Raw genomic sequence first — 20264 nt, 5'->3', positions numbered from 1 at the left:
CTACAAAATCCTCTGCCTTGCAGCACCAGCCACTGTCCCTGTGGAAAGCAGCAAGGGGATGGTGCACCAAAAGCAACCATGGTAAGAAGAGTCTGCAAGCACCTAAAGGGAAGTTTAAAAATGGGGACCAGAATGGGAAAATCTGAAGAAGCAGTCTTAAGTCTCTTGAGCTTTGGCATAGGCCTGAGGGTTGAATGAGGCAGACAGAGCAGCACCCATTGAACACCAGTGTGAGGCACATTGGGAGCTGGATTTCAGCAGATATTCAGCAGGAGTAGCATGAAGGAAGGGGAGAGATAGCTGGTATAACAAGTAGCCTTGGGAAAAGATGGGGGAAGGCTGAATGTCAAGCAAAACTGAAAAGGGTAAGAGTGTTTTACAAACTCTGGCTGGTGCGTTAACCTGTCTCTGACCACAGGTGTTCCACTCTGCCCTTGGGATGCCCCAGAGCTACCCCCACTATTCACTCTTCAAAAGGAAAAAGAAACAAAGCCCACATACCAGCTAATTTTTCTGAACCTCATGTTCAATGTTCAAATCTCTCAGCTGACACCCGTAAACATATAGCCAGACTTTCCTAGTCCCCCAACTCATAGCATGGAAATTTCTGAGTCTCAGCTAAATATATCTGAGTAAAACCTGCTTAATTCTATGTGCCAAGATTCAAGACATTCAAGACATTCTGGCTCATCCATGGTTAAAGATCCACCATATTTGGCCTGGAAAGTAGAAGTCAATGAATATTTTTTGTTCAAAAACATCAACAAAGTTCTTGATGTCAATTGCTACCAACAGAGTATGACAGAAAATACTTGAAGTTCTTGGAAACCTTTTAAAGCTTTTCTTTTTTTCCCCAAAAGCCCTTTGGAAATATTAGTACATTAAATTACTTTCTCCATCCACCATTCAAAGGCAGAGGAGGAGAATATAATAAATCAAGAAAGATCAGAGCTTAGGACTATCACTTAAATGCTATCTACTTATTTCTGCCTGAATACCTACTTAAAAGAAAACTTTAAAAGGGTTACAGAGGAAGTTTTCAAGAAGGGAACCCAAAAAGCCCAAGAAAACTCTATGGAGTATGTGAAAGATTTGATATTAACAAGTAAATTTGATGCTGACTCATATACCTGTAAGGCAACCCTTTAGGATTCCTCATATGGAAGGAAGTTAAATATTAGGGGTCTACATAAATTTTAAAAATGTTAAAGTGATTCATATCAGTCAAGGAGTGTGTCCTAATTTTTCAGTCTTTCTTGTTCCTTTCTTTAAAAATAGCTGGTGTTTGATTAATGTAAAATATTAACTTTCAGTTAGTTGTAGGTTTTGCTGCCATTACCTCCTTCAAATAGTTCAGATAAGTCCTAGATAAAACATGCAAGTCTAAAGTTGCTTATCTGAATCTAACTAAACCACTCAATACTTTGAAGTTGGTCAATTGTTGCATATGCAGTGGAAACTACTGCTAATTACCTTCCAGTCACCTCTTAAAGGCAAAATGATCCTACAGATTTAGTTCTGGCACAAAAAAACCAAAACAAAACAAAAAAAAAAAAAAAAAAGCTAAAATAGTTAAATAACTTCTAATATAATTATTTAGCTACATTGTTTCAATATTGTGCATACCATATTTGGGCACATTTGTTTCAAATATAATACCCCAACCCTTGGCAAATTTAATTTGAAAGAACAATTTCATTCTAAAACAAGCATCCTCACAGAGAATTGGACTGGATTAACTAAAGATGCAAATTATAACAGATTCTTCTATTGGCATGTGGACAAGCTGATGATCAGGAAGCCATTTGTCTTTCCAAATCATACAACTCTGATAAATGACCCTTTTTTCTTCTTCCCAAGATACCCACCCATATAACAGTACCATGAAAACAGGGACTGTAAGAGACAGTTTAGTAGTGCTAAAGTTCAGCCAGTGTCCTCAGGAGTTCATTAAAAAACAACCCATTATTACTCAATTTGACATTGCCTAATTAGATTCCAGAAGAAAGTTATGCTTATTTTAGTCTAATGAGAATTTTATAGACAAGTCATTTCCTTATTCTCCCAAGAGAAAGTGATAGATGAGTGCACAATTGGCTCCTCATCCCTCATTTCTTCAGCATCTTCCTTCTTCTATCAAGTTTTTTTTTTTTTTTTTTTTGCTTTCTCTCTACTTTCTGTTTAAAGAACGTAACCTCTCTTTTGGCATGGAAAATAAACATTAGGAAAAAGAAAATAGTCAGAAGACATGTTTTATTTAGTGTTTGATAAATTAATCCTCAGGGAGGTATTCAGACATGCTAACACTAAATACCAGTTCTAGCCAAAAAAAAAAAAGAGTCAACCCCAAAACCCTAAACAAAAAAAGCCCCACCAATAACTTGTACATTCTGCAGTATTTCCCTGGCATGAAATCAGTTAGCCAAAATAAAAGAACTGCAAGTGGCACAAATATCTATTATGAAATATATTTTCACATATCATAGTGATTGTAGAGCCACTGACAGCTACCAGAAAATTAAACTTCCTGTTGAGTAACTCTGGTCTTCATTTGTCAACACAGAAGCATGAAAATGTATACAAAACTTCCCATGCTTATCAAGTCTGGCTCTAAACGGTGGAAATCCAACTCTTTCTTCTGTAAGGAAGTACAAGCAAACCTATCTGCAGCCCAGTCATGGCACCAATATTACCCAGGGTATATGCACAGGGCCCATATAAAGACTGCTCAACACAGCAGAGCGAAGAGGCCATGGGGATGAGCTGTGCTAGGAACGTACAGTTCACACATGGAGGATCCAAAGCATCCATATTTGCTGAGCCAATAACAGCAGAAACACTGGCATCAACTCCTCCCAGTGCTGTTTTTGCCCCTTGCACACCACAGGAACTGAATTTTACCTTCCCAAATGTCTTGTGTTCCACATATAGGGAAGAAGATTTACCCTGCAGGGTTCCTAAGAACCTTGCAATTCAAAATGGCATACACCTAGAGCTGCCATTGAATCTTGACCTGATACTCAATGCGCTTGCCAAGCCTGGCACCTGGAGAACTTTCACCTCTCATGGTTATGGGGGTTGTCATGAATGATGTTGCTCAGTCACAAAATTACTTGCTCTTGTACCAAATTTTCTCACACCAGCAAAATCATCCATGATCTGTACTGGTTGCACCTTCAAAATTAAATAGTAAAAAAATTCTTATTCCAGTACTACATGTCCTAAGATGTTTCTCATTTTATTCCAGAGAAACATTACATGTGAAATCATCAATGTGAAAATTTGGGTGACTGATGTTTGACTGAAAAACTGTTTATGACAACACAACAAGACTGTTCATTAAAAGTTGCTTACATAAATGTAAAATTATATTCACCAAGGTAATAAGAGTATCTGAAATTTGAGGTTCTACTGAACACAGCAGTATACACCAGACATTCAAGAGATGCCAAATGTATCTGCTAAGACGTTTGTAAGAAAAGTCAACTCAAAAAAGGATGGAGAGATAGAAACCTTGTCTTAGTCATAACAGAAATAATCAAAGGTGGCACTGTGATGATACAGAATGGTACTGCTCCTAGTGGCTAGTTGACACTACTTCCAAACCTCTGCCTTTGCTTCAAATACAAAGCTAACATCTAAATGAACACTGAGATTAACCTGTACTTCCAGCTTCATGACATAGGCCTTCTGATTTAGATCTGGAATACTCTACCAAGAGACTCAGAAGCAGTGAGAAGGGCCAAAAGAAAAGTTAAGACTTGATTATGTCCTCAGACCATCTCTCATAGCCAGTCCCTGACAGAGCCAGGTCTAGATTATTCAGGTGAAGGTGAAAGGAATTTTTTTAGGAACATATACATATTATCTTCACATCCCATTCCCCTCCATCCATGTATAATCCCTTGCTTCTGACAGCTTGCTTTACATGCAAGGATGGACTGCAAGTTATACTGGGGCCACACAAAAAGGTCCCTCCAGCCAGTCTTGCAGCAGGAAACCAAAATGGTGTTGGGTACCTCATACTAGGGGTGTCCAGAGGCAAACAAAGTACAGAGGTACATATGGATCCTGCAGGGTGTCAGTAGAGCACTGGCAATCTCATGACCTCCCTCTAACTTCTTTTGCAAGCCAGCCTAATAGTTGAAATTGGCTGCAATCCTCAACCATAGTACTTGATATCCTTCCCAAGAAATGTACAATTAACTATGATATCTTTGGATATTCAATATTTAGTAGACCTAGCACTGCTGTTGCCTGTCTGGGATTCCATTCTCTGATAGAGTCTATAACTATGGAGCATAGCACAAGAATTTCTAAGATCAATAATTAATTATTAAAAAGAAAACAAAAAAAAACCAGAAAACCACAACAAAAACAACAAAATTTAAAAAAAAATGCAACAAAAAATCCCCACAGTAATTCTCAAAAGCCAATAAGGACAGAAAATGAAAAATTGTACATGGGAAGAGAAAGAAAATTCTTAACATATTTTCTTTGTTGTAAAAGAATTCCCACCAACTTCGTCTTCAAACATCCATAGAAAAGTAAGATTCTTAAGATAAGAGAGCAGAATATGGCACACAATTTTGGAAACGCAAACTTTATGCACTCCTGAGCCAGTAATACCATTTCTTCAGAGTGCAAATAACTTACTATTCGATGTTTAGAGAACTCTATATCTAAGTGGCAGGTCTCCATCCAACCGAATAAGATAGCGTTGCCAAATCTATTTCTGTGATCTTATCTCCCTCTTCTGTGACCTCATAGGTTTTTATTAAATATGTTAAATAAAATGAGAGATTAAAAGTGGCCTATTTATCCTATGCAAAAGTAATAAGAGGGCTTGATTTTTTACTATTTGCAAAATGAATAGCATGCTAGAGGTATGTGATATGTTTTATAAACTACAGTAAACATCTGTCAAAAGAATAATCTCACTGAAAACTTTTCATATTAGGCTGAGTCACCTGCATTCTCCTTGCAGCAAGGAGCCATAATCGTGGGCCCACATTTCTCTGTTCTAGACTTTTCACAAAACACATAGAAGTGAGCTTTGCCCCACCAGCTTTACAGTCAAGGTCCTATGGGTCTAAAGTCAAGAAGAGTGTTAAAACACATGGCTAGTCTCAAGGATTTAAATCCTAAATCTTAATTTAAATATTAGGCCTCACGGCAGCCTACAATTTCCTCACAAGGGGAAGCAGAGGGACGGGGTGGGGCAGGCACAGGTCTCTTCTCTGTGGTGACCAATGGCACAACCTGAGGGAATGAGGCTGTGTCAGGAGAGGTTCAGGTTGGATAGTAGGGAAAGGTTCTTCACCCAGAGGGCAGTTGGAAACTGGAACAGGCTCCCCAGGTAAGTGGTCACAGCACCAAGCCTGACAGAGTTCAAGTAGCATTTGGACAATATTCTCAGGCGCATTCTTATTCTGTGCAGGGCCTGGAGTCAGAATTTGATGATCCTTATGGGATCATTCCAACTCAGGATATTCTGCAATTCTGTGACAAAGCAAAGCCAAGTCTTTTCATATTCAACTTTCCTCCACAGTGAATTTTCTGATTGCAAAACCTGTACTAGCAGCTGTTCCTTACTTTTTCTGTTCATTAAAAAATATGAAAAGAAGAAGCTAGAAATTATCTAAGTAGCATGCAAATACCCAAATGAAAGCAAGGAACTTATGCTCAGCACACAGCCATTTGCAGGAAAAGTCCTCTACCAACAGTTCAGTTTCTCGTGTATGAAAATCTCTGAATAGGAGAGTTCAGGTGTGTGCACTGCTGCAGATACAATCATTAATAGTTCGGGTTTCAAGGGACCTTTAAAGGCCATCTAGTCCAACCCCACTGCAATGGGCAAGGAATGTCCTTGTGCTCATGATAGAATAAAATGCACTGGCAGAAATGTCACAAATTATTCATGAGTGGTGGTTTCCTTCCTACACAAGCCCACTCTGGAACATGCCCTTTGGCCTTAATGTTATCCTCCTGATGCTGCACTCAGATGACAACAGCCACTCATTCAATCATTCATTCATTCATTTCTTCACAAGGTAGGAAAACATGAAACTATCCAAGAGACCTGTCCAAGAGCTTGTAAGGCCTGATTAAGCTCTCCCAGGCTTTAGGAACAAAGCCAAGAAAAAAAGCCATCAATTTCTGATGTTTTTCCTTGGTTACATTTTGTTCATGTTTAGATGAAATGCAACAAAAAAAAAAAAAAAAAAAAGGCCCTGTTTCCCTTTTCCTGTTTTGCTTGCATTTCCCATGGGCACTCCAGCAGCTTGACAAAATAGTAACTGAGAATAAGTGCTGTAGGTCCAAGTCCCGGCAGCAGCTGAGCTTCATGAGCTTCACAGAGCAAGATCTTCAGCACTGTTTAGAGTGGTGGGAGAGCAAGCAGCCTCCATTAGGGTAGAGGTGGTTCCATCAGCCTCTTCCTCCAGAACCAGAACAAGCTGGTGACAGAGTGTGGTATCAAGACTGTGAGAGTTAAATGAGTGCATACTTTGCTTTGTCTTTCAGAAAGTGCAGAAAGACTTATACAGAAATTTCACATTTACTTTGAAAATCAGTCCTTGGGAACATTTTTTTGTTTGATTTTTTGAATTATGATATTTAGTGTTCTTCTTGCATTTTTAGCACATGGAGGTTGCCATCTTAGATCAGACCAAGAGCCCTTCTAGTCAATAATCTTGTCTGATAGCAGCTACTAAGAGACACCTTGGAAAGTATAAAAAATACAGACCAAGGTCCACAGTTCTAGTTTAGCCCCCAGAAGAGCAGGAATAAGCAGTCTGTCTGACTCAGAGGGAAAACAGGGCATTTTGGTTTGTACCTTTCTCCTTTCCTAACAAACTCAGAGTTCAATTTTACCTTTGGAGAGCTGCTGAAGATTGAGTTGATCATGCCACAGAAGTATCTTTTATAACACTCAGAAATAGTTGCCATTCAGTTATTGCCAACTCAGAGCCCATTAATGTATTTGTAAAGTTAGAACTGTTTTGTCTTATATGCATCCATTTATTCCCATCCATGTTAACCTCCTTTGCTGCTTTGTCATCACTTGTTCAATGCCCCGACAACCTTCTGCAGCTCCTCACAGGCTGTCCTCTTGCTTTACTATGCTACAGAGATCAGGTCACCAGCAGCAAACTTCCTGTTCCTCTTCATCCCTTTTCTAGATAATTTCTGAGCATTTTGACAAATTGAGATCTTTGCAACAATATGTTGGCAACCTTTTTTCACTACGAAGACAACCATACACTAGTTACTTATATGCTGATGAGAAGAGCATCTCTAAAAACCCAGGGCCACTTAGTTTCTTCAGCAGTTTCTTTGTGAGGGATCTTGTTGGATGCCTATCAGTGGGATCTATCTGTCCATTGATACATTCAAAGGACCCAGGTTAACTCATCCCTTTTCTATCTCAAGCATCCATGCGTGTCCTAATTCTGTTTTTGAATAGTTTCTATTAATTATCCCATTAGAGATGTCAAGCATACCAATCTGCAGATGCCAGGCTCAAGCCTATCAATAATGTTCTGTAGGTAGCCACCCCAACTCAGGATAAAGAGAAAATCTTAAAAGGAGTCTGAATTAAAATACTGTTTGAATTAAAATACTGTTTTCTCAGCTTTGAAACATTAATTACTTTCATTTTGCATGCATGCGTATATGCATTTGTACGTATATAGAAGTTTTAGACCACTGAGCAAATACCCATCCCATTATGAAACAGAAAAATGAAACTCCATCCAAATCAAACTAACACTTAGCAAACTTCTTCTATGAGGCTGACCCTAAACACAGTTTGACAAAATAAATAAATTACATGCAATTTACGTAAAATCTATTATTTCAAATTCTTATTGTTTCATTAATGGTTTAATTTTTTTCCGGTTCATTTCTTCTCTTTTAAGTGCCATGTTTCTAGATAAATCCTTGAATTAGGGCTTGCCAAACCTATTCCAAAGCTGCAGGACAGAAGCAAATATAAGTGCAGTATCTAACACACCTCTGCAACCTTCCAGGAAAAATACATACACATCATGTCTCTTCCATCTGAATTTCAGCATAATCTGTTTTCCTGCATTTGTATTTCCTCTGGGAAGGCAAGAAATGCTTTTGTTTCCCAACAATTTATCCTACCCTATCTCCGTCTCAATACCACACAATCACCAGTGGAGAATTAAAAATGACAGAGGAAAAATAAAATAAAGCTGTCTGAATTTGACATTCTCCACCTTGTTGATTGTGGAAGCAGTTCCTCAGCAAAATTAGTGCTTTAGAGCATATTACTTACCGCATCAATATATATAAAAAAAGGCTACTTTTCAACTTCATCTACATGCTTATTTTTCACGTAGTTAAACATAGCAGATACATGCCATGCATGCTAACATTTTTGTATTATTACTTGATCATTATCTTATTTTAAACCACTTGGAATATGCAATATTGGTCAACAAATAAATGTATGATATTCAGATTGTTGTTTATTTGGTTTTCATTAAAATGACCACAATATAATCGTTTAAATCAGGAAATGTTTAATAAAATTAATAAAATTTGCTTGATTTGTTTCCAATATGAGGAAAAATAGGAAATATCCATAGGAATGGATAATTACCCAGCTCTTTATTACTCAGAAGTATTATTCTTATTCTGTTCAACCACATAAAAAGTTAAAGAGATTCTTACTAATAGGTGACTACTAGCAGATTGATGTTGATACAAAGTATTTCTGATAAAATTAGAATGGGGGTAATTCTTAAAAACTGACAACATAGTGATGAAGAATAAAGATGTATTTCTAAAGGATTGTTGCTGTGAAAGAAGTAATAATTGCAGGACAAATATGTGAATTCATGTATTTCTCTCATATAAACATATATATTTAAATTATGGTTACTGCCTTCTTCTAGCCTCTGACAACAGCCAAGTCCCAGCTGAGAATCTATGAATTTTTTCCTGTCTTTGGCAACCTAAATGTGCACTGATAATATTTTAAAAAGTGAGAAAACAACAAGAAGGGAATGGAACCTTTGCAACGCTCACAGCAAGCTCCTCTCTGCTTAATGACGAGAGCACAGTCCTTGGAGAGCACTGGACACTTCTCCCTTTTGCATGTCACTTCCTTATTCTGGGGAAAAAAAAAAAAAAAAGACAAAAGTTATTGCGAGCAAACCAAACCCAAGGCTACAATTTCTAGCAATTCAGAAAATAAAATGTGGGGCCAGCAGTCTGCTTTTTTTTTGTCAGTAGAGGTCCTTGTGATTCAATATATCTTTCTTCTCTTGAAGGAACACAGTAGAAAACAGTCGTTGAATAATCCGGGAGACCAAGTAAATGGTATTGTCATGACTGCTACCCAGTTTCATATAGGAAATGTGCCACACTGAAGAAATCCATGTTATTAAATGAACTACCTACATTATGTGCTTGCTAAAATATTCTCAGGGCCTTGAGAAGCTGCTCCATGTACTGCATAGCTCAGGAATCACTTCTCAGTGTGACAAAGAAAGAGAAACACCAGAGAAAGAGGCAGTAACCTCAGAGAAAACAAAATTCTGCCACTGCAGAAAATCAATTTTACTTAGAGGTTCTTTAAAAGAGGCTACTATGCTCTATACCAGGCAAGATGATTAATGTTATTCATCTTCCTCCCCAAAATGCTGAGACTCAATGAAACACCATGAGCAGAAGACAGAGTCACTGTACCTTACAGTGTCATCTTGCTATTGAAAAAAGCCAGTGATTTCCCAATGCCAAAGAGAATATCGACCACAGTAAGGAATGTCAACAGAGGATGTGCAACAGCAGGCAGCAGAAATATTCCATTTATTGCCTACCTTGCCCCAATGATGTCAACTCTTCTGGTTATCCCTGCCATTAAATAGGCGCAGAAAACAAATACTTCGGGTGTTTCTTTTAGCAAAATTTTGCTACTTCAAATTCCTTACTTAAAGTAGCCCTCTGAAGTCACCTCCACCTATAATTAGTAGCTCAGTTAATTAGGTGACACAGGTGGTCATCTAGTACTTGCAAGTACCCACCTTACCCAATCTTACAGCTTAATTAAAGAACAAAAAAATCAAAGGGCTAGAAAAATATAAATCATGAAACTAAAGGAAAAGAAGCTAAGCTTTCCAGTCTTTTTGTTTTGCTCCCTGTGGCCTTATTCAAGGTGCCTGTGAAGAATAACACGCAGCTTTTATTACGCTCCAGCCCTTTGTCTAAAATCAGAGGTTTATTTACTTCAAAGTCACTGCCTGATCTGATGGGAGCTATAAGGGCACTTCAGTTTCATCAGTGTAAATGGGGACTCACTCTCACCAAGACAGTGTGAAATCAACAAATGAGAATAAGGCCCTCAAGTGCAGCTGCAGTCACAGAAACGATTACTGTAAAAAGCCGGATCACTACTACATGCTGGCTGTTCTTCATCACTCCAGCACTGCAGAGCAACCATAACTGCAATTTAACCAGCAGGTTAAGCTGAATTAATATGGCAGGTCTCTAGTTCTGAACTGGCACAAAGCAGCCACAACACAGAATTGCAACTAGTTCAATATCTCTTTTAAAGCACTCAGTGGAAGCTTGATCCCCTTTACAGGAACATGGTGGCCCATAAAGTCTGCTGAAGGGCAGCAGAATCAAGCTTACTAACTCAACTACAGTGTATATTTTAAATGGTTCTGCTAAGACCTGATTGTCTTAAATGAGTTTGCTTAAGGAAAGATTTAAGTAGCCGATCAGCCCCATTACCTTTATCTGTGGGAAAATCTTCTGCCTGGTGAAAGTCGGTGTGAAGGAAGGATAAAACCCAGTTTAGAGACTGTTCCTGGGGAGAACATGGTTCACCCAGCTGCAGCATACATCATGCACCTCTGAGAGAAATGAGGTACACAGTGTTCTTCAGAACCAAAAAAGCTGGGCTGGATGTATATAAAGGAGGCCAGTGGGCAGCTACCCATTGGACTCCCTCCTCAAAGGATGACATTATAATTACAGATGGCATCAAGATGGAAAAAACCAAAACCAAAACCAAACAAACAAAAACAAAACAAAACAAAACAAAAAAAAAAAAAAAAAACCCCCAAACAAACAAAAAAAACCAGCTCTGTATTTTTTTTTTTAATTCCCTGGTTCCCAGAGTACTACTGGGGAAAATTCTTCATGCACCTTTTGCTGAAAAACCATACAATAGAGCCACAGTTGCAACATATTGATGCCCTGGTATAGTCCTCATGACAAAATCCCTCTTGAAGTAAGAAGAGATGAATGTAGATCCAGGAAAGTGCCTCTTCCTACTGCTTCTATTACTATTATCCCAAAATTCTTTTTAAAAGTCCTGTTTTTTTATAGCAATGCTGTATCTTGTGGAAAACAAGGTCAGCACATGTGGAGGAAAGGGTTAATGTACCATGCTGATCCATCACAGGCCTGCAGCAGATAAAGCAGGGGTGGTAAATCATTGTTTAGTCTACTGCAGTCAGGCATTATCCAGTGCAGATCTCCTGAGTCTACTGGGTGTAAAAGTACAAAAATGAAACAAAAGAGTAATTGTCATCTGGAGGATGGGTTTTTCCCTTCACCCAGTTGCCCAAAACACAGTTCTAATGTCTACTGTCCATCTGCTTGTTTCAATTTTGTTGACTCTTCCCCTCCCATTTCACAAGGCCAAAGTGGAGGCTGAGAGCAAATGGAACTTAAGCAACAAATCCTTTCCTTCCAATTATGTCCCCTCCTACCCCCAGTAATCATAGCAGCAATTTCATTACTTGTCCCAGCCATACATTTAGAAAGCCACTAAGTAGCTGCATGCTGGAGAGCGGTATTACCAAGCCTCAATCTGTGCTGTCAACAGCATCTCTGAATCTTTTGAAAGCTCTCAGATACTTTGAATTTTGCCTTTCTTAAGAGAAAACTTCTTAGACTGCAACAGTCAGAAGCCAACAATTATGGGAGCATAGGGGATTTTTTTCTGTTTTGTTTAGAAGACATTCACTCTGGCACCAAGAAATGCAGAAGAGGCACATGGCCCATAAGTACATCAACCGTTTGCTAATCAGAAACCTGGGAGTCAGCCAAATCCATAACAGGATCCCAAGATTCATAATAAATAACTTTTAATTATAGTTCTGCCTAATAGTTACTTTAAACATATGGTTTATAGAGTCACAGCTGGAATATTTTTTTTCCAATTTAATGCTCAGGCATACACACAGAAGGGGAGAGTACCTTAGCTAAGGTTTCTATTAGTGTTGGAAAAATACGTATATTTTTAAAAAGGTCAGGCTGATCCAAAACAATGCTGCCGCATCTGATGCAATTCCCCAGTCACTGCTCAGCTGAGCAAACGGTTCACTCTGGAATCCCAGACTCCACTGGAAAGGAAAATTTAGGGAAGTGCTGGAGGATCACCCTGGACTCCTCACTGCATTCACCAAGCCCAGCTGCTGGAGAACTCATGTTTTAATGCATCTGTGGAAAAGATCAGGAATTTTGTTGGGTATCCATGTTTCTCCCCTCTCCCACACTTTGCCAGTGAGAACCAAGGGTCTTCCTAACCTGGCATGCAGAGGTGATGCAAAATTCCCACACAAGAGTGATGCACTAACCGGACCCAATATCACTGTCGTTGCTCCATGTTACCTTTCCTACAACCTCCTCTCAGCACAATTTGTTCACCTTCTACATGCTCCTCATATTTTTACCTTCCATCAAAGAATCCCACACAAAACAGCCCATTCTGGTGACAAATTATATCAAGCAAAGAGCCTTAAACTCATATGGTACAGTTAAATAAAATGCCAACATGAAAAGGAAAAAAAATCACACACACTAAAAAGGAGTCTGAATATTTGGCAGAGATCTTGAAGAGTATATGTGCCAAACCACAGCTTGGGAGCCACAGCCAACTTACTACAGGGTTCCCCACTGGACTCCTGCTGGCTCACAGCAGCCACCATGAGGATGGCTCTTTTCAACCTGGATTTGGCTTCAAGAGGGACAAAAAAAAAGAAAACTAGGAGTCTGCTTCATTTATTCAGGACATTGCCAGGGGGTATTTCCGTCAATGGTATCCTGAGCCCACTCTTGTGCTCTAACAGCTGGCTGCAGAAGACATTGCATGTGGTTTCTCAGGGGGCCAGATGTCCACAGTGATGGTCTAGGGGTTTTTTCTCTCTCTCTCTTTCTTTCTTTCTATTGAAAATGCTTTTACAGAGCTTGCACTGCATTTCTGATACCCTGAGGTTATTAATTATTTATACTGAATGGGAAAAATGTTACTTAAACTTTCATTTAACAAAAAGAAAATGCAGTGGAGAGAAAAATAATAAAAGCAAGACAGACAGATTAGGTACAAATACCAACTACCATTAACAATTAATCCTGAAAACATTTATTTTTTACCATTATTCATCACAGTCCTCCTGGCAATTCTGATAGGACTCCTCACCAAATAGCTCAGGGTGTCCTTAAAGAAGCCTGTGGGATCACCCATGAAAACAGTAACAGTTTTCAAACAATGGCAAAAGTTACCCCCAAGGAATTCAGGATGGAGCTTTCATATACACACATGTGACCTTAGGAGAAGAAAGAACCATTTAAAATTAATGAAACAAGTGTATTCAATTCACATAGGCAGACTCTCCACTGCAAGGCAAAGGGCAGGCTCGAATGCAGGCTCCCACCATGTGCTGTGATCCCCATGCTCTTAGGTCATGCTGCTGGGCTCTCTGCCAGGTGTTGCACTCAGCCAAAGCATCCTCTCAAGCACAGAAGTCACACTCACACTACACAGGGCACAGGAGCAAAGGTTTGGGCCAGCACTGGTCACAGGCTCTGTCCCTCAGCAAAGCTTGAGAGCTCCCAAGCCTGTGGCTGCACCTATGTTTACATGCAAACAGCCCTGATGTTGGGCCCACTCGAACTCAAGGACAGGCTCAAACACATGCTTAACTCACGGTCTAGACAAATCCTTTGGCTCTTTCTGAAAATAGTACCCTGGTTATTTTGGCACTCCTGCCTGGGACTCTCTGTCTCAGGTCTGATTTACAAACCTCACTTTAATTGGCAGAGTTGATGCAAGCAAGAGATCCCTGCTAAAACTGTGGGACTGCTGTCTTCCATGAACATTTCTCTACCTAAGCAAGAGCCACACAATTAGGCTTCAGGGAGGAAACACCACTCCCCAAAGGGAGACGTTTGCAGACCCTTTGAACTACTGTCAAGGGAGATGAGGATAAGGTCTCACTTCCCTTGTTCCCTTCCAATTGTTTACTGGGATCTTTTTCCCTTGCAAAACAAATTTTGTAGGTACAGTAAAAAAATGGTTTAGCACACTAGATGCATTTCTCAATTCGAGGTGGGAAAATATTTCTCTATTAACGATATTTGTTCTCTGGAAAATGATAAGAGCTCTCTCCATTTGCCCAGATAAACCTACAAACACCAAGGCATATGCTTCACCAAGAGAGAGAAATGTCTCATTATTTTAAGCACATAAAAAAACTCACAAGACTGAAGTCAAATATATGCTTCAGTACCTTCAGCATTAGGTCCTTGCCTGTGGCAGAATATGACTATGATTTCAGCATGAATTGCATTAGATACAAATGACAGTATTTTAGTTCAGTTAACAGTCTCTCCTTCCTTTTTTTTTGAGCAGAGCACTCAGTAACCTCCAATTTGCCCCCTGATCCCTGTAATCTGTTTCTTATCTGGCCTATCAGGGTGAGCAGGGAAGAGGCTGCAGCCTTCCCTCTGATCATGCTCAGCCAGCATCCATCATCCCCCTTCATAATTCAGGCTCTCCCCAGTCCCTAGGGAAGATGATTAAAACACAGGCCCTGCTGAAAGATGACACCAAATTTCACTTCAAATGGGTATTCCCTACTGCTGTGAGGAAGACATGAGTACATGCAAGTGATTCAGGACAAATCATTCAAAATCCCTAACAGACAGAGATTTTTTTTATTTTTTACTGTGCTTAATGATGTTCACCAGCATGAGAAAAGTGGCCTTGGTGGTCTGCTGCGATCCCAACACTCCCTGACAATAGTCCTCTGCACCAGTATTTAGTGAAAAGAAAGCACCATCTCTTCCTCCTACATTTGCTGGTATTCTTAGGCTGCATCTGGGGTCAGGGTCCCAGATCATCAAACATTTTGCAGCCCATCCCTGCTCCAGTGAGCTTAGAGACAAAGCAGACATGGCCAGACACGATTCCTGTAACTGCAGACTGAGTCAGTGAGAAAGCCAGAGCAGGATCCAGGCCATGTAGCTCTCAGTCTCCCCGTCTCCACACCTCAACCGGCCAAGTGCAGCTGCAGATTAGAGTTCTTCAGCTGGAGTTATAGGCAATGCTCTTTACCTCTCAGTGGAATAGCATGGCAGACTTCTAGCAATAAGAGACAGGTCTTCACAAGTTCCCCGCAACTGTAGTAAAAAAAAAAACCAAACCATAGTAATCCAGGAGCCAGATTTCAAGGAAGGGTTACACACAGGGATTCTTGTGGGACACCACACCTTCACATTCCATGAGATGCGCACTTTTAAAATCCACATCTTTTTCTGTGAATTTTAATTCACAGAATTATATTTCTATTTTATCAATGAAGAGTTTGAATTATCAAACCTAAATCTGATGACAATACCTAAGAAAAACGCAGTTAAAGGCAATACCTGTCGATTTGAAGCTCCAGCTGCAAACCTATGTCCATGCTGCTGTAAAAGGTTACAGCTCACCAACCCAGCCCTATGAGTTTATGATCTGTGCCTTGCTGGATGTTCTCAGCTACTCAGATCAGTCAACAAAACTTTTTGGATTATTACTGCCCAACTTATTTTCAGCTAAATAGGTGATGCTGAAGGCATGGTCCAGTCTAGTCCTAGTCTGGTTTACTCTGACTGAAGCTGGTGAATTCATTCTCCCAGAGAAGTGACAGGAGCTGAGGGCCATAAAAGCTTCCACTGCCTGGGCTTGATCAACTAAACACAGCTGAAATCAGCAGATGCAGAACAGCATTGCTGTCCTGAACATATTAGCTCCTGGAGCATGCTGGTCCCCTTTAAGTGCCATAAGATGGCTTGGAGAAGGAGAAGTCTGCCAAGAAAATTGGTCTGAAAACACCCTAAATAAATTCTAGTCCTAAAAATCTTTGAAGATGACACTCATGAATTACCAAGCTGATTTCATAGAGGGAAAGCAGATTACACCAAAGGTTTAAAATAAATTATTAAATCATTTGAATTCAGCAAATATTAGATTAAGCCATGGTGTCATGTTCTGCCTCATCTCAGAAATTAACTCTACCAGTCAGAAAATTGCCCTGAAAATATTCTGCTTTTATTTCCTTGCTAATGTTATCCCAGTATTATACACCATTATTTTCCAGTAGGTATTGTCAATGAGAGAAAAACAAAGCCATTAAAACAATAAAAAGGACATCAAAATCAATCAGTTCAGATTTTCTGGTTTTTGATAACTATTTTCTATTAGAGACTGAACACTAACCAATAGCATTTTTTCTTCTAATGTGGTGAACTAAAATTTCATTTGGCATTTATTAAAAAGAGGTGCATTGGCTGCTTTTTAAATAAGTATAATTTCATCACATTTTGATAGGCTAAATCTAGGAATAAATTATTGAAACAACAGTTACCTGTCATTGCATCTTTATTACCTTCTCTGTCTGAAGCCTGGTTACTCAGTCTCTACACTGGAGTTTTCAGCAGTGGCAAAAGCTCTAGTTTTGAGCTTCAGTCTGTTCTAAAACCTTTGAACAAAGCAGCCCTTGAGGCCATGTTCTTCTTAAAGACTTTAAAAAAGCCCAGTGGGCCTCCTAACTTACTCTGCAACAAGTCATATCCCATGAAGAATCTTACTTCTGTTCTACACAAAAACCCAGCTAGATTAAAGAAAAGGAAAGGAAAAGACCAGGGTCCCCTGCTGCTCTGTCTGGCCAGAATCACGTTTTTTACTGCCCATATCCTCTAAAGAAATGATGCTCTCATGATATATTACCCTAATACATCACCAAGTGACAGCTTTCTCATGATACTGTATCCTCAAAGATGTGATGTATGCCAGAAGCAGGAGATGCATGCCGGAGATCTCAGCTGGAGGAGAGAAAGGGGATGGTATTTTTATTTTCTTTCAAATGTTTAAGCTTCACTTTGGGGTTTTCTATGTTGTTTTGTGAGGAAAATCCCTGTCAATCGTAGCTTCATAATCCAGAGGACTCCTAGAAGTTTTTCAGTACAGCTTTTAAACCAGAAAGCACCAAAAAGCAGTCTCTTCATTTAACTGAAGCAAGTTTTGAAATACAACCAAAACACTTGAGGAATAACTACCAAATAAAAATAGTAGCCCAAAAGAAAGAAGCAACAAGAGTCTGTTTTATATTATAAAATTATTTAGGCAAAATGCTTTCAGACACTGCTGTTTTAATGAACTTGCAAGGAGACTGAGCACTGGCCCTGAATTTGTTTTCTTATGTGATCTTGCCTGTGCTACGCAGTGGCTTTAGAAAATAAAAAAGGTCAATCGCAGCAGTCTGCAAAAAGAAGGCGCAGCCTCCAACTTGTCAGTCAGTATAGAGAAGAGTGGGAAGAGACAAGGAAAAGGAGCATTTCAGGCAGGATACACTGGAGAAGGAAAAAGCCTTCAGGGTCTTTTAATGCTGCATTCAAGTCAAAAAGGCTCACTCCTTTTTCTGCAAATGCTGCTTGGCTGCTAGTAAAATCTCATTGGGGCCATGGTAATCCTGGGTCATGGGCAACTCATGGCAGGCATCACCCTCAAGCTGTCTTCATCCAGCTGCTGCGAGCAAAGGAAGGATCAAGGTCATGGGAGAATTAGTCAGAAAAGCTTATGACACCATGATGCTTAATTTGACACATTTCACTCCTGTGTGTTTATACTTCATATCTACTGAAACATCATTGCTTCCATCAGATGCAAAGAAGAAAGGTAGAATAAGTTTTCCTTTGTTGTGATTAATCACACTGACAAATTAAGGAAGATTGTGACTTTCAAAACTTCAGCCAACACTTTAGCAAATAGGAGAAAAAGCATATTTTGACTTGTGGACTAAGCAAAAGCGATATGGAAGTCATTGAGAATAAACTAAAAGCCAAAGCTGTCAATGTCACTTTCACAGTCCTTGAGCTGACTTTGACCATATTTTGTGGCCTGGCCATGGTTGCTTTTGGGTGAGATGTAACAGTTCTCAATCTCAGCAGTGATCACTTAACCACATAACAATACCACTGCAGTCAATGAAACCACCCATGAGAGCTCAGACCTTTGAGTCTAGCTCTTCAGTGCAGACACATGCACATTGCCCTATGCTCTGGGTAGACCCTGTTAATTAAACACTTATTTTTAAATGCTGCTCTGGAAAAACTTTGCTGTCCAAAATAAGAAATTCGTCTTGCACAACCACTTTCTTCTTGAAAAATCCAGTGGTTAAAACATGTTTTTGAATAATTGTAGCCCTGTGGGGACAGTTCTCACTTCTGAAAAGCAAATTCCCTTCTTTCTGTTTTGCACATGTACAAAAAAAACAGGTTCTGGTATGCCCAAAACTTGCAAATCTCAACTACAATAATACACTGAATAGAAGCCATACAAGCAGGTTTTTTTCCTCAGCCTGTTCCCTTCTCTCCTTCCTTTCCTCTGCCCCACTTGCACTGTGGGAAGTAAAAAAAATACCTGTTTCTGACAAGTAAATGAAGCTGACATTAGAGCAAAGCTTGAAGGTGAACAGGGTATGCACAAGTAATTTGTCATTTTGACAAAGTGAGATTTGGTCACCAGTGGGACACTTGAAAGACATCTGAACAGTTGGCCTTGGCCACCAGCATTTCTTACAGCTTATAAAGGGACCCATAGGACCAAGAACACAACCTGCTTTTGGAAGTGACTCCTGCAGTGGTACCTCTTGATAGATGTAACGGCAGTGTGATATATCAGGTGCCATTAAGATATTTGCTAGCAGGTTCTATTTACATAAGTATGGAGTGCACATAGCATATTGTTAACCCAATTAATGAGACTCAAATGTCAGGAAACAGATTATGCCTGGCTCAAAGTCCACAGTGCTCTGAAGGCAGACAGACTTGATTTCACTGTGTGGGACAGCATTGTTCTCTTTGAGCAAGAACTCAAGCAGAAATCGTTCTACCTGGACAGCTAGGGGAGGCAGAAAAGTGATCTGAAATCCAAAAGTTTCACACCTTTAGCGCAAGAAGGGCTCTTTATCACGACAGACTCAAGTGCCCTGTGAAACGAGAACCTGCGGCTGAACCGAGAAAAACTAAAAAAGTATCCACTTGAGGTCTTAGAAACTTAATTTTTTATTAATGTACCTTCTTGTGCAATTAGAGAAAGTCTTTGTTACCATGTTGCAGCCAGGTCTGGATTAGAAGAGAAACATTGTTTATTTCAGCCTGTCCACCCTGCTGCGTTTTACATGGGCAAATGAAACACACTTCTTGACTCTAAAGAAGAGAGGGAAATTTCCTGACCAAGATGAGATCACTTATCTCTTAATCAGTGACTCTTCACATACTGCTTTATACAATAACCTGCTGTTCTCCCTCAGCCTCCAGCTATTAAGCTCTATGATATAGAAGCAGACGCTCCTGTCACCCAGGTCAGAGCAGTGAACCCTGAATGGCACAGCATGAGGTGCTTGGCCCCAAAACAGATTGGGGGCATTAGGGAAAAGCCTTGTACTCAGCAACTTGTGTCAGCTCTCTGCTCAGCATGATGGCTCTAAGAAATTCCTATTTGGAGCTGTGTTCTCAATGGAGGAGACAAGACAGAAAGCATGGGCTGCCTGGGCCAGCAGCCCAATCTCATCAACAACCAGTGGATTAACCTAAATCCTCTGATGGGAGCAGTGCTTTGTTGCCACAGTCACAAGTTGTCTACAAACACACGGGAGTCATATTAATTCTTCAGAAGACACTTAAAATCCTTCTAAACTTCTGGTTCCAGAGCAATGAATAGCTTTCCTGAAGTCACATCATATACACATCCTCTCCCACCAGCAGTCCTTGTGCCCACTGAACAGGCTTGGAGCTGCCTACTCATTTCTCCAAATGGTTGCCTTCTAGCAAAACTCCCTTTTCTGGTACATGTTTTACTTTTTTTTCCCCTTTTTTTTTAGCTCTGACCTTTGTATGTTTCTGCACATGGACTGGTTTAATTATTTAAAAAAACCCCAATGATATCAAAGAAA

At 39.7% G+C, this 20264-nt stretch overlaps 1 protein-coding gene across 1 annotated transcript in view; it reads right to left on the bottom strand.

Moving 5' to 3' along the window:
• BMPER (BMP binding endothelial regulator) overlaps positions 1-20264 on the bottom strand; it is a 149741-nt gene that overhangs the window by 118329 nt on the left and 11148 nt on the right. Inside the window, exon 3 of the mRNA XM_062497214.1 lies at positions 9046-9145. Within this exon, the coding sequence (XP_062353198.1) occupies positions 9046-9145 (100 nt within the window). The remainder of the gene's footprint in view (positions 1-9045; positions 9146-20264) is intronic.

This window comes from Cinclus cinclus, chromosome 1, assembly GCF_963662255.1.
Source record: "Cinclus cinclus chromosome 1, bCinCin1.1, whole genome shotgun sequence".
Taxonomy (NCBI): domain Eukaryota; kingdom Metazoa; phylum Chordata; class Aves; order Passeriformes; family Cinclidae; genus Cinclus; species Cinclus cinclus.
Note: the sequence above shows the minus strand (reverse complement) of the source record. Positions and strands in the feature narration are given on the sequence as shown.